The 15,214-nt window shown below is 42.1% G+C and overlaps 1 protein-coding gene across 9 annotated transcripts in view; it reads right to left on the reverse strand.

Annotated features, from left to right (window-relative positions):
- ACSL1 (acyl-CoA synthetase long chain family member 1) overlaps window positions 1-15,214 on the reverse strand; it is a 292,962-nt gene that overhangs the window by 23,766 nt on the left and 253,982 nt on the right. For all 9 annotated transcript variants that reach the window (XM_029585776.1, XM_029585969.1, XM_029585859.1 and 6 more), the window contains exon 18: window positions 3,144-3,287. In XM_029585776.1, coding sequence (XP_029441636.1) covers window positions 3,144-3,287 — 144 coding nt within the window. The remainder of the gene's footprint in view (window positions 1-3,143; window positions 3,288-15,214) is intronic.

Here is a 15,214-nt window from a genome sequence, read left to right on the forward strand (position 1 = left end):
GGATATAAATAAGATGGAGTCGGACCAAAGGGTTGCTACTAAAATGGTCAGTGGTCTTCATTTTAAAGCATATAGGGATAAACTTAAATATCTAAATATGTGCACCCTGGAGGAAAGGTGAGAAATGATAGAGACATTAAAAATCTCAAAGGTTTGCATGCACAGGAGGTGGACATCTTTCAATGGAAAGGAGACTCTAGAACAAGGGATCATGCTATGAGGTTGAAAGGGGGTAGACTCATGAATAATCCTTGGAAATATTTCTTTACAGAGAGGGTGGTGGATGCATGGAATAGCCTCCCAGTGGAGGTGATAGGGACAAAAACAGTATCAGAATTCAAGAAAGCATGGAAGTGATGGGAATTACAATGCTAAATTAACTGAATGGATGGGCAACTAGATGGGCCACACGGTTTTTTTCTGTTATCATGTTTCTATGGTTTTCTTCTGGGGCACTGCTGGTAGATCAGGAGCCCATGATGCAGCATAGACTACTTGTCTACTACCAGCAAGGTTGACAGGGAGCAGCTTCATTAGATTCACCCCAGATCCTGCAGCCACCTAGGGTCAACCTGTTGGGGTACTTTGAAAAGGTTTGTCTTGTTGAAGCTGTTATTACTGCATTGTGAATATACATTACATCGAAATTAGAAGTGGAGAAGAAGAGCGGTACACACAATGGTGAAGACAAAATCAATAATAAGGTGTAGCACAAAGCACATAAGAATCTTTAAAGTTCAAATAGAAAATTCAGTAGTATAGGTAAACCTATACTACATGATAAAATATACTGAAATGCTAGTATGTATGCCAAAGGTCAAAAAGATATATGCTTGGTTTTATTTGAAGTTGCATTTCTCATTCTGGCTCAATTTACAAGAAATTACATGATTTACAAGAACCCTAACTTCATTAAAATATACATGAGGTAGAATTAAAATGTGATCTTATCACATTTAACCAGCCAGGAAAATATTATGAAAACAGTAAATGATTTAAAAATTAGAGGTGTGAACCCTTTTCAATGCCTGGTATCAGTAATCTGAGGGAACAGATCCTGCTCTACTATATGGTGGCTTGTTCCCTCCATAAGATATATCTTATTAATATAGGTTTGTATTTAATAAAAGGAGTTTCTCTCAGCTGCTGACTTTAAGCATTTATTTAATCCACAACAAACCTACCCATCATTCCAGGGTTGCCAGGTATTTTTCCAGAACTCCAACCTCCTCCTTTGTTCCTACCATTATCATGGAATATGACAGCAGATAAGGACCATTAGGGTGAGCACTCTAGGTGGGTCTAACTGGTGGTAAAATGTCATAGAACCTGTGTATTTATTTATTCCACTTTTCAGCATTTCAAAGTGGATTACATTCAGGTACTGGAGGTATTTCCCTGTCCCCTCAAGACTCACAATCTTAGGGGGTCATTTATCAAAGTGCTACATGGCATTTTCGCACATGTTAAGGCGTTTTTGCATGCAAAAAACGCCTTTAATGCATGTGAAAACAGCATAATGTTTGGTGCAATGCAAATGAGAAAAAGGGGAGGATATTTTTTGAGTGGCTTTAAAGAGAGAGAGAGAGAGAGAGAGAGAGAGAGAGAATGTAGGGGTTAGGGGCTGCTTTGACATTCAAAGTGAGACGTACAAACAGAACAGTGCTCTCTTGTGAAGATTTGATGACCTTTGGGGTGAGGAAACTTACCCAAAGATGAGATTTGTGCAATGTTCTCTCAACCTAGCTTGATGTTACCCAGGTAGATTTAGATGCTTAAATCTCATCCCATATCACTTTTGGTGCAGACTCCACACTATTTTGGCAGCTTCTTTGGACCACCTCCAATCTATCTATATCATTTCAGAGGAACACCCACCAGAACTGGACAATATTCTGGATGAGGTCTCACCAACAACCTTTTTTCTCACTCTAGATCTGGCTACTGCCTTATCACACTATTTTGCTGCCTTGAGATAATCAACTTGAGGTGTCTCTGCTGCTCACTCTACAGCAGTCTCCCTTCTTTCCATGTATTGCTCCCTCTGATTTATGACTCTGCACCCTTTTTTTTTTTTTTTTTTTTTTTTTTTTAACACAGAGGACCTTAACTACCAATTATTTTCTCACTTCTCATTCTGTTCTCCCTCGGGGGTCTTCAATGTATTGCAGATCTTGGTGTCATCTACAAAAACACATAAAAAAGCAAAACCTTTTCCTCCTAACCCCTCTGAAATATCAATCAAAGACATGCTATGCTTTGCCCCTTTAAGCAAAGCTATTGTCTCTTGACTCCCAACTACTGCAGTCATGCAAAACCTAATCTCATTGCATTGGAGACTGGTTCCATTGCTCATGATGACTTTACCGACATGAATTAAAAACATACAGAGATAGGGCTTTCTCCACAGCAGGACCTACGCTTTGGAACTCCATACCAACAGAACTTAGACAAGAACCCTGCTTACTGACATTCAGAAAAAGACTTAAAACATGGCTTTTCAAACAAGCCTTCCCAGACTCAGATTAAAAACAATTCTATCCGATATTCAACCTCCAATCAACATCTTTTAGTATTATAACCATCCTGGTATCCTAAGCATTATAATCATCCTAAGCATTATAATCATCCAGAATCTTCATTACTTATGATTTCGTCTTTATTGTTAAACTACATACTTGTACTGAACAATTCATTGTAAATCTCAAACATCCATTTTTGGAAATTCCTCCATTCTACAGGTTTATTCACTTTGTTAAAGTTTCTATTTTGTCTTCTTCTTGCTCCTAGTTGTACGTCTCCTTGTTTATTGTAACTGCATCTATATTATGTATAGTTCATATTATTTCGTTCTCTGTTCCGGTTATCACCCATTGTTTATTGTAAACCGGCTTGATGTGATATTATCACGAATGCCGGTATAGAAAAAATTAAAATAAAATAAATAAATGAAATTTATAGATAAACTTTGACTATTAGTAAATCTACTGATTATTGCTACACCTGATATCTTTCAACAATAGAAATTAATCATTACTAGAACGTTTGCTTGGACAACCATGGCTTGCAATCTTAATATTTTCCTATCTTTTTGTATAGGAATGCTAAAAATAGTAAACATTTGATTCAAGAGAAAAGCCTACCTGTAAGCTGTCCCCATGAACAAACACTTGAGCCACAGGCTCACTTCGCATGTAAACATTTTCTATTTTCTCTGGTGCTATGTATTCTCCCTGTGCCAGTTTGAATATGTGCTTTTTTCGATCAATGATCTTCAGAGAACCGTTCTACAAAAAAAAAGGAATTATGCATTTCCATCTGAAAACTGATATACTTTCAGAACCTACCCTGATAGCACAATAAAAGGTTTTAGTCATGAAACTTAATCCTCTGACTGCAGAGATAAAGCTGCTTCATGCAAGCAAAACAAGGCAAAAAAAAACAAAACCCCAGACTGAGGGAGGAAAACCCTTTCTGATCCCTTAAAAGTATATCCGGCTAACTTTATAACTGCCCTACGGCAGGACCAGAGTTAGCCGCAAAAGGTTATGCGGCCAACTCCGAATATTAGAGTTGTCTGATTAACTTATACAGCTAATTCCACTCCTCCCCAAAATGCCTCCTGCCCGCCCCCAGAATGCTCCCAACTTATGCAGCTAAATTCTAGCCACACAATTTCAAAATTACAGCATCAAAACTGTTTCATGCAATCCACTTGTACAAACCAAGGGGCTGATTCACTAACCTGCATTAGGCTTTTTACTACACGAAAAACACTGATTTTGTGCCATAAATTGCATATTCAGGGGATAACACAAGTTATTTCAAATACGTCAAATAAGTTCAAATAAAGCCTCCAAGTTCACCCTCGTTGTTGAATGTAACTTTGCCGCTTCCGTTCATATGTTTATTTCTGTTTCAGTTTTTTACCCTGTTTGATGTAAACCGATCTGATATGGTCATTACCATGAAGGTCAGTATAGAAAAGTGTTAAATAAATAAATATGTCATATTAGGTGAATTAAAAAAAAAAAATGACATGCGTAAATGTAACTACTATTGCAGCAATTTTCAAAAGCCATTTACGCACATAAAGTGCACTTATGTTGGTAAATTCTATGGACAATTCAATGGTATATATTGTAGCAAGTTTCAAAAGCCCACTTACACAGGTAAAGTGCATTTACAAGTGTAAAACCCAGTTTTAAGCATGTAAATGCTTTTGAAAATCAGACCCTACATGAGCTCCAGCACCACATGTATTTAAATAAGATCATTAGCATGCAACTGCATGCTGAGCTCATTAATATCTTAAATGATGGAAATCAAATAAAAACGAATTGCAGAAAAATTCACAAGCCACCTTATATGAAGTGAAGTTTTATCTACAACTCAAGAATTGTAGCTAACTTTCCCCAGAGGTTTGGGGATGTTAACATGTGTCCCAAGTTCCCAGGGCACAATCTTTAAAGGGGCCAACGGCCCCAAATAAATCTCTTCCCACCCAAAACTATTGAAAATTCCCGGGGTCTGCATAGACCCCCTTGCCCCATTTCCACTGGAGGCAGTAGTAATTGAAAAATATATATTTTTTAAAAGTTAGCACTTTGTGGCAAGGTCCTGCACTTATCCCAACCCCTCCCCTTCAAGCAAAAATCAGGATACAGAAGGCTGGAATACTCACCCTTTTCTCCCCAAAATCTCCCTGGTGGTCCAGTGAGAACCTGGAGTGTTCCCTAGGCTCCAGGCCTGATAAATGTCATTTTTCAAAATGGCACCACCCAGCCTTTGCCCCATCACAAGATAGAGGAAAAGGATAGAAAGTGACATTTTGAAAAATAGATGGCCACCAGGTCCAGAGCCTAGGTTTGTGCTCCAGGCCTCCACTGGATCACCAGAGCTATTTTGGTAAGTTGGGAGGTTCCTGGAATGGGCTAGAGTAGGGGCCTGGCCTCCGGAAGCCAGATTTGAATTTTGGAGTGAAGGGGAGGGGCCCGGAGCTTAGGGGGCACTCCAGGCCACCAATGAACTACCAAGCAGATTATTCTCGAATACGAGGGGGTTTCGAGGTGCTGGCCTCCAGGTTTGGATTTTTGGAGTGGAGAAGTTGGGGGTGGGGCTTGCACCAAACTTAAAATTTGTAATAATTAAAAAAAAAATCTATACAGCTGCCTCCAGGGACTGCAGAAGGCAGTTGGACAGAGGTTCTGTACAGACCTCTAGGGTGTTTGACGACCTTCTGGGGGGAAGGGGAGGGCTTACTCAGGATAGTTGGCCTCTTTGTGCAATGGCGGCTCCACATTCCCAGAGTCGCCATCGCTCCTATCTACAAGGCCATTTACTGCCATAGTAAGATATATACATGAAAAATATAGTACCACCGCGGCATATTTTCCCATGGGGAAAAAATACTGTGAGAGTCACAAAGTCGCAGGATCATTTACCTCAACTTTGTGACTCCCATGGTATTCGACTTATTGAGAACAATTTTTTTAAATTGGTGAAACAGAAGTCAAAGCTGTCACTACCTCAGTTCTGTGCTCCATGTACAACAGGTTGGTCTCTCCATAGAGTTACACCCAGTCCTAGACCCTCTTCACTACGCACCATGGGTATCCTATGCTGTAGGCAGTACTGAGGCTCTTAAGAAGATAAAAACATGCCATACTGGTCAGACCAAGGGTCCATCAAGCCCAGCATCCTGTTTCCAACAGTGGCCAATCCAGGCCATAAGAACCTGGCAAGTACCCAAAAACTAAGTCTATCCCATGCTACTGTTGCTAGTAATAGCAGTGGCTATTTTCCAAGTCAACTTAATTAATAGCAGGTAATGGACTTCTCCTCCAAGAACTTATCCAATCCTTTTTTAAACCCAGCTATACTAACTGCATTAACCATATCCCCTGGCAACAAATTCCAGAGTTTGATTGTGAGTTGCGAGAAAAAGAACTTTCTTCGATTGGTTTTAAATGTGCTACATGTTAACTGCATGGAGTGCCCCCTAGTCCTATTATCCAAAAGAGTAAATAACTGATTCACATTTACCCGTTCTAGACCTCTCATGATTTTAAACACCTTTATCATATCTCCCCTCAGCCGTCTCTTCTCCAAGCTGAACAGTCCTAAGCTCTTTAGTCTTTCCTCATAGGGGAGCTGTTCCATCCCCTTTATCATTTTGTTCACTCTTCTCTGTACCTTCTCCATCGCAACTATATCTTTTTTGAGATGTGGCAACCAGAATTGTATACAGTATTCAAGGTGCGGTCTCACCATGGAGCGATACAGAGGCATTATGACCTGTTCCATTTTACTCACCATTCCCTTTCTAATAATTCCCAACATTCTGTTTTATTTTTTGACTGCTTCAGCACACTGAACTGACGATTTCAGTGTATTTGTTGCACCCATCGGTTGCAGACGGCTGCGACCTCTGATGCTCACCTTTTTTTTTTCCCTGCACCAGCTATTCATGGAAGATTGACAGTCTCCGCCTGCAAACGCTGCCTTCCCCAGCGTCCCCAGGACGGCGTGGGCAATCCTGTCCGCCATCTTGAATCGGAGATTACCTAGGGCGCGCGCGCCAGGCCCTCTCTTAAACAAGTCATGGTGAAAACCTCAGGGGCGTCCTCTCTGCATGACATCACCCGTCAGTGTATTTAAGCTATTCGGACTTTGCTTCCTACGAGTTAGCATGGACTTTCTTCCTGCTGAATTCCACTCCTCTTGGAGACGCTTTGCTATTTGCTACACCAAACTTGTTCCTGCACTCCGGGTCTTGAATGCTTTAGGTACCCACTCCTCGGGGGCCTTGTTGCATTCTGGCTATCCGCTCCTTGGAGGGCCTTCCTGCCTGCAGAATCCATCTACTCATATTGGGACCCAGCCTTGTGCGTATGCTACTCTCTTGCTGACGGAACCTCCGGTGTACCGTGCCTTGTGCCACTACCAGCTCGCCTCAGCATACCTGCTTCTACACTTTGGAGTGAGTATCCTCATCTATACTGCTCTGCTGATCTCCTTCACTTCTCTTACCAACATCAGTGCTGATTCTCGACGTACCCCGCGCTGCAGGCCACTACCGGATCTACCCCGAGAAGTGTTCATCTGAGGAGGAGTTCCCTGGTGTACCCCGCTTTGTGGGCCACTTCCGGGGATATCATCACTGAGCCACCTTACTACTCTGGACTGTGTCTTTCTTCCCACTCAGTGGGTACTTCACCTACGTTCCAGCCTAATAAAGTCTCGTTACTGTGTTCGTCTCAGCTGAGGCCACGCCTATTGTGGTGAGTCCCCACAGGGCTCCTCCTTGTGGGTGGAGTCAGCTCTCACTACGATCCAGGGTCCACAACCATACCAGAACATAACAAACTGCTAACTCCATGGACCCGGCTCAGGACTCAGCCCTGCAGGCCATCCCTGGCCTGGCCCAATGTATTGCTGAACAACAGAGAACCTTAGAGACATTGACTAATGCTTTTAATCAGTTGAATTCCCAACTGAACATTTCTACAATGCCTGATAAAGATGCTTCGTCGCAAGTGGTTTCTGTATGAACTGCAGTACCTTTACCAACCCCCACTCACTTCCCAGGAGATTCCCTATTATGTAGGGGTTTTCTAACCAGTGCTATATGTACTTCTCACTACAACCAACCTACTTTCCTAATATAGTAGCCAAGAATACATATATCCTATCTCTTTTAGAGGGGAAAGCCTTGGCCTGGGCTTCACCTCTCTGGGAATGCAATGACCCAATCCTCAGCGACTTGTCAGGTTTTCTTGCTCTCTTCAAGTCAGTATTTGATGACCCAACTCGCAAGACAGTCGCTATATCTGCTCTTTTACACCTCCAACAAGGAGCTAAGCCACTTCCGGACTATGTTATTGAATTTAAGACCCTATCTTCAGAGCTTCACTGGGACCTGGGGTACCTATGTGCGATTTTCCTAGAGGGCCTTAACTCCCGCATCAAGGATGAATTAGCAGCACTTGAATTACCTGACACTTTGGACTCACTAATTGACCTTGCAGGGAGGATTGATCACCGCCTGCATGAACATTCACAGGAGGTAAAGAGTCCTAAGAAACATCCATCAGGGAGTATGCATTCCCGAGCAATACCAGCAACCCAGACCTTGCCTTCACCTATCACTGAAGATGAACCCACGCAATTAGGCCGCAGCCACCTAACCACCAAGGAGAGGCACTACCGTAAGAGATTAGGTCTCTGTATGTACTGCAGACAACCTGGCCGTGCGGTTCAATCCTGTCCCATCTTTCGGGAAACATGCAGACCTAGGATCTGCTGGAGGACTCTTCCTAGGTCTTACTACCCCATCTCCTCCACTTATTCTCCCAGTCTCAATCATTTCCGGGACTCTTGAATTCCAGACTCTAGCGCTTGTAGATTCCGGAGCCAGTGGTAATTTTATATTTAAAAGGCTGGTGGAACACCTACGGATTCCTATCGTTCAGATACCTACTCCACTACTTCTCTCCTCTATACACGGCAAGCCACTACCCGGACAAGTTTCCTACACCACGCAACCAATATGCCTGCACACTGGTTCTCTTCATACCGAGACCATCTCATTTTTGGTCCTTGACAAAGCCATTCATCCTGTAGTACTTGGCCTACCATGGCTGCAAGACTACACATCCCAGTTTGACTGGGGCACCCTGGAACTATCACAATGGGGAGCAGCTTGTCACAACAGATGCTTGAAGAAAGTAACACCTGTGCCCTGCATGTCTACCACTACTTCTCTTCCAGGATTGCCACCTTTCAAGATGTGTTTTCAAAAAAAGCAGCTGATGTATTACCACCACACTGGTCCTTCGACTGTGCTATTAACTTAAAGCCTGACTCAGAGCCCCCTAGAGGAAGGGTGTACCACTTTCTCTGTCAGAGACTGAGGCCATGTCTGCCTATATTCAAGAAAATTTGCAAAATAGGATTTATCTGGCCTTCCAAGTCACCTGCCGGAGCCGGATTATTTTTTGTCGGCAAGAAGGATGGATCCCTTCACCCATGTATAGACTACAGAGGACTTAACGAAGTCACCATAAAGGACAGATACCCTTTACCTCTGATTTCAGTTATTCGACAGACTCCAGGGAGCCAAGATTTTCACGAAGCTGGACCTAAAAGGGGCATTCAATCTGGTACGCATTCGTCAAGGGAACGAGGGGAAGACGGCCTTTAATACTTGCAATGGCCATTTTGAGTACTTGGTCATGCCCTTTGGCCTGTGTAACGCTCCGGCCGTATTCGAAAATATGATGAATGAGATTCTGCGAGATATGCTGTACCAATGTGTGGTTGTGTATTTAGACGACATACTAATTTTTTCCCAAGATCTACAAAGTCACCAGGTAGATGTTGCCAGAGTCCTGCAGAGATGTCGGGACAACCATCTCTTTGCTAAGCTTGAAAATTGTGCCTTCCATCAGGAGTTTGTTCCCTTTTTGGGCTACGTGGTGTCCAGCAGGGGCTTCCAAATGGATCCACAAAAGACCAAAAGCATACAGGACTGGCCTTAACCCACTGATCTTAAAGCTCTCCACCGATTCCTCGGCTTCACTAATTATTTTCGAACACATTCATCCACCACTACTCGACCTCACCACTTACTGCCATGACAAAGAAGGGAGCCAACCCTTCACAGTGGTCTCCAGAAGCTGTTGCTGCCTTCTAAACCCTCAAGGAGGTCTTTTCTCAAAATACCTTGCCTTCGCCACCTGGATCCTCGACGACCGTTTATAGTTGAGGTTGATGCCTCTGATGTCGGAGTAGGAGCTGTGCTGAGTCAGAACAGTGACACCCATACACTGCACTCTTGCTCTTTTTTTCCCGGCATTTTTCTCCAGCCGAGAGAAATTATGGTATAGAATAATTTTGTATCATCTGCAAATGTGATTACCTAATTCATCGTATTCTTTTCCAGATCATTAATACCTATATTGAAAAGCACAGGTCCCAGTACAGATCCCTGAGGCACTCCACTGCCTACTCCCCTCCACTGAGAAAATTGTCCATTTAATCCTACTCTCTATTTCCTGTCTTTTAGCCAGTTTGTAATTCACAAAAGGACATTGCCATCTATCCCATGACTTTTTACTTTTCCTAGAAGCCTCTCATTAGGAACTTTATCAAATGCCTTCTGAAAATCCAAAAACACTAAATCTACCGGTTCACCTTTATCTACATGTTTATTAACCCCTTCAAAAAAGTGAAGATTTGTGAGGCAAGACTTGCCTTGGGTAAAGCCATGCTGCCTTTGTTCCATTAAACCATGTCTTTCTCTATATTCTGTGATTTTAATCTTTAGAACACTTTCCACTATTTTTCCTGGCACTGAAGTCAGGCTAACTGGTCTGTAGTTTCCCGGATCGCCCCTGGAGCCCTTTCTAAATATTGGGGTTACATTAGCCACCCTCCAGTCTTCAGGTACAATGGATGATTTTAATGATAGGTTACAAATTTTTACTAATAGATCTGAAATTTCATTTTTTAGTTCCTTCAGAACCCTGGGGTGTATACCATCTGGTCCAGGCGATTTACTACTCTTCAGTTTGTCAATCAGGCCTACCTGATCTTCTAGGTTCACCGTAATTTGGTTCAGTCCATCTGAATCATTACCCATTGTGGAGTGGAGGAGTAGCTTAGTGGTTAGAGCAGTGGGGTATAAACCAGGAGGGCCCTTACATGTCAATCTCCTCTGAAGAAACACAAGCTCAGCATTTTATAAAATTGACATGTCCATGTGCGTTTGTCCGGTACCGCACACCCAGGGGTCTTAAAATCGACCCCTTATTGTTCAACTGCATGTCACCTTGCTTTTTTCTTCACTTCTGATATAGCTGATCACGGATGTGGGATTTCCTTCATGCCTGATAGTTTGGTGATTTCCAGATTGCCTACATTTTTTTGTTGTTGTTGTTTCTACATATCAGCTTTTCCGTGGGGGAATGCCGATTTCCCTTTTTTGATGGACTCTTTTTTTTTTAGAATTGCATTTTTTTCCCTCTCACTTACACACATGAGTGTAATTTCCTCTTTTCAGTTCTAGCTGGATCTTGTCTGACCCTTGGTATTGCCCTGACGCTCATGTTATTCACGTTGCCAAATTTTTGGCTCTGGTTGTTTATCATTGTGTCTCTTTATGTTTCATGTTTTTTCCTTTTTTCATTGTATTTTTTCCTGCTGGACTGCCTTGCTATTTTTTTCTATTACCCAGTCTGTACTATGTGTCTTCTCATTGAGTGAGTTGTGCTTCTTGTTTACATGCAATTTGGCATTATGGCTTGTGCTTCTACCTTACAATAATCTGTCTCAATATTAGCGGTCTTTCACACCCAATCAAATGCAAGAAAATAATATCATACTTAAATCTCTACATGCTGATATGGCTATGCTTCAGGAGATACATATTTCATCAGTAGAATCCCTTAAATTGAAGCAAGCAAAGAAGCTTGGGTTGGGGAGGTTTTCTTCAGCTCTGCATGGCACAAGAAGAATGGAGTAGCTATCTTATTTCATAAAAGATGGGGGGTTCAGGTTACACAACACTCTGCAAATCTTGACGGTTGTTGGGTGTCTGTGCAGGTTATCTTGGGGTCAGAGCATTCTACTTTTTTCAGTCTCTATACTCCTAATTCTGATGACCCTGTATTCTTTCAGGATGTTTTTTTCACAGGTTTTGGCAGAGGGATCCTCCCAACTTGTTATAGGTGTTGATTATAATCAGCCTTTAGATCTCATCCTTGACAAACAATCCAATGCCAAAATTTCCTACACTAAGGCGTAGAAGGTCCTTCATAGCCTTATAGATGCCTCTGGTCTTGCGGACCTGTGGTGGCTATTGCATCCTACTGGTAAAGATTATACTTTTTTCCTTCTCCTCATTCTATGTATTCTCATATTGATTTTTTTTTGTTTCCGACTCCTTGGTCCCTAACATTCATTCCGCTACCATACATCCCATCTTGGTATCAGATCATGCTGAGATTTCACTTACTATTTCCCTTGTTTTCCCCTCAGTGGAAGATTGCATGTGGTGGTTTAATTTGGCTCTCTTGGAGGATTCAGCCTTTCCTGAATTCCTCCGGGGTAAAATTGCTGAATATTTTTTTGTATAATGATACACCAGATGTTTCTTCTCCAACAGTTTGGGCTACTTTCAAGGCCACTATAAAAGGGGAGATTATAAATTATAGTATTGGAACTTGAAAAGCGCAAGGGGTTGCACTTTCCTGGACACGCCGGAAGGAGTGGAGAGAATGAGACGGGATTTAAAGAAGCTGGAAGAGTGGTCGAAGATATGGCAGCTGAGATTCAATGCCAAGACGTGCAGAGTCATGCATATGGGCTGTGGAAATCCAGAGGAACTGTATTTGATGGGGGGTGAAGGGCTGATGTGCATGGAGCAGGAGAGACACTTTGGGGTGATAGTATCTAATGATCTGAAGTCGGAGAAACAATGTGACAAGGCAATAGCTAAAGCCAGAAGAATGCTGGGCTGCATAGAGAGAGGAATATCGAGTAAGAAAAGGGAAGTGATGATCCCCTTGTTCAGGTCCTTGGTGAGGCCTCACCTGGAGAACTGCGCTCAGTTCTGGAGACCATATCTCCAAAAGGACAGAGACAGGATGGAGGCGGTCCAGAGAAGGGCGACCAAAAAGGTGGAGGGTCTTCATTGAATGACTTGTGAGGAGAGATTGAAGAATCTAAATATGTACACCCTGGAGGAAAGGAGGAGCAGAGGTGATATGATACAGACTTTCAGATACTTGAAAGGTTTTAATCATCCAAAGATAACGACAAACCTTTTCCGTTGGAAAAAAATCAGCAGAACCAGGGGTCACGATTTAAAATTCCAGGGAGGAAGACTCTTCACGGAGAGGGTGGTGGATGCCTGGAATGACCTTCCGGAGGAAGTGGTGAAGACCAAAACTGTAAAGGAGTTCAAAGGGGCGTGGGATAAACACCTTGGATCCATAAAGTCTAGAGGATGTGAATGAAGAGTGGGTGGCTCACGGGAACGACAGCTACTACCTGGTGATAATATCCTTATTCAATAAACATACCCACGGTTATTGCGACTCCAACATTGCTCTAAGCTTCAGCGGCAATGAGGAAATGTGGAAAAAAGGATTTGCATTCACAAAAAAGCGGGGAGTAGTTTGCTTGTTACAACGGTTACTATCCCAAACCAAATAAGCCTGATACTTCACTTTCAATACATATCCAGCATAGCTCTCTGCTTCAACGGCAGGGGGGAATGAAGAAACGTGGATCTATATTCAGGCAACAATCAACAAGGACTGAATTACATAGTCTGGATAAACAGATAAGCATGGGTGTAGCTTGCGTTTTGCAGTGGTTAATACCCCTAATAATTAAGCTATTTCACTTAGATGCAGTTCCAACACTGCTCTCTACATTAATGGCGGGGGTGGAAGGGAAATAGAATTAAAAAGTTTACTAAGAGCCAAGAGAAAGATAAGTATGTGTGAGAGAAAAAAAAGTGTGAAAGCTTGCTGAGCAGACTGGATGGGCCGTTTGGTCTTCTTCTGCCATCATTTCTATGTTTCTATAAGTTGGAGAAGGAACATGTTTCTCACCTATCTCACACTACTTTAATGAGCAGAAAGCGCGCTATGAGTATAATAAACTTTTGAGTTTACATGCTGGTAAATCTCTTTTCATTCAGAAAGCCCTGTATTATGCAGAGAATAACAAGTGCTGTCACCTTTTGGTTAATTATCTGAAAAAGAAAAGGGAAAAGAAACACATTCAGGTGATTAAATCTCTGTCTGGAAGTGTCCTAGCTGATGTTGACATTTTGCAAGCTTTTCAAGCTTTTTATTAAGATTTATATAAATCTGAATCTTCCTCTTGGATATTGACCAGTTCTTTTCACAGTTGCCGCATCCCTCTCTTACTGTGGAACAATGAGTGGCTCTGGACAGTCCCATCACTCCAGCTGAGATCATCGCTGCTTTGTCTACTCTGAAAGGAGGCAAGGTACCTGGACTGGATGGCATTAATGTGGACTTTTATCGGGCCTTCCAGAAAATGCTTGTCCCTAGATTGTTCACATTTTTTTCCGATTTGGTGTCTCATCATGCCTCTAATTCTTTTTTTTTTTTTTTTAAGGCATGTATTGTGGTACTTCCAAAGCCAAAGTTTCGAACTATAGACCTATCTTTGTTTTGAATACTGAATACAAATTGTTAGCTAAGATACTTACCTCCAGGATGGCAGATGTTATGAGTACTCTCATTCACCCTGACTAATCTGGCTTTATCAAGAATAGGCTTATTTCCAATAATACTCGCCTCTTTCTTCATATTCAGGAGCTGGCCAAATCCTTCCCCTCACCAGTGATTGCGTTCTCTCTGGATGCTGTAAATGCATTTGACAGAGTAGATGGCAATATTTGTTTAAAACCTTGAGGTGGTTTGGTTTTGGTTCTTTCTTTCTGGCTTGGATTCAATGAATTTATCATCACCCTTCTGCTTTTTTTTTTTATCTCAACAATAGGCTCTTCCCCCGCTTTGAATTGCATAGAGGTACCAGACAGGTTTGCCCTTTATCCCCCTTTCTTTTCAGCTTGGTTTGGAACCCTTGTTATTAGCAATATGGAATGATCCTGCTATTGAAGGTGTTGATTTTGTCTCGGATACTTATAAGCTCTCGGCCTATGCCAGTGATATTTTGTTATTTATTGCTAATCCTGTTTTTTCTCTCCCGCATCTGTTTTCTCTCATCTCTGCTTATTCCTCCCTCTCTGGATATCGAATCAAATAGCAGAAACCTGAGCTTCTTGCTCTGAATTCCTCTGGGTCTAGGGTGGATCTGTCTGCTTATCCATTTCAAAAAACGGAACAAGGTCTTAAATATTTGGGGGTTCATTTTTTTGAAGAGTTGCCTCTTACCCTTTTCTCAATCTGAGGCTTTTCTTTTACAAATGTTACGGAATTCTATATTACATTGGTCTCCTCTTTATTTAACTTGGTGGGGGCGGCTAGATACTATTAAAATGGTGCTGGCTCCTTGCCTAAATTTAGTATTTTTTTATGATCCCCCATTTTCTTTTCTGGTGAGTTTTTATAAGAAAGTGGATCGCTTGCTTTCTCGATTTCTCTGGCACAATAAATCTCCTTGTATTGCACGTTCCAAGTTAAAAGCTGGTAAGAATCGAGGGGGA

Source organism: Rhinatrema bivittatum, chromosome 1 (assembly GCF_901001135.1).
Source record: "Rhinatrema bivittatum chromosome 1, aRhiBiv1.1, whole genome shotgun sequence".
NCBI classification, from domain to species: domain Eukaryota; kingdom Metazoa; phylum Chordata; class Amphibia; order Gymnophiona; family Rhinatrematidae; genus Rhinatrema; species Rhinatrema bivittatum.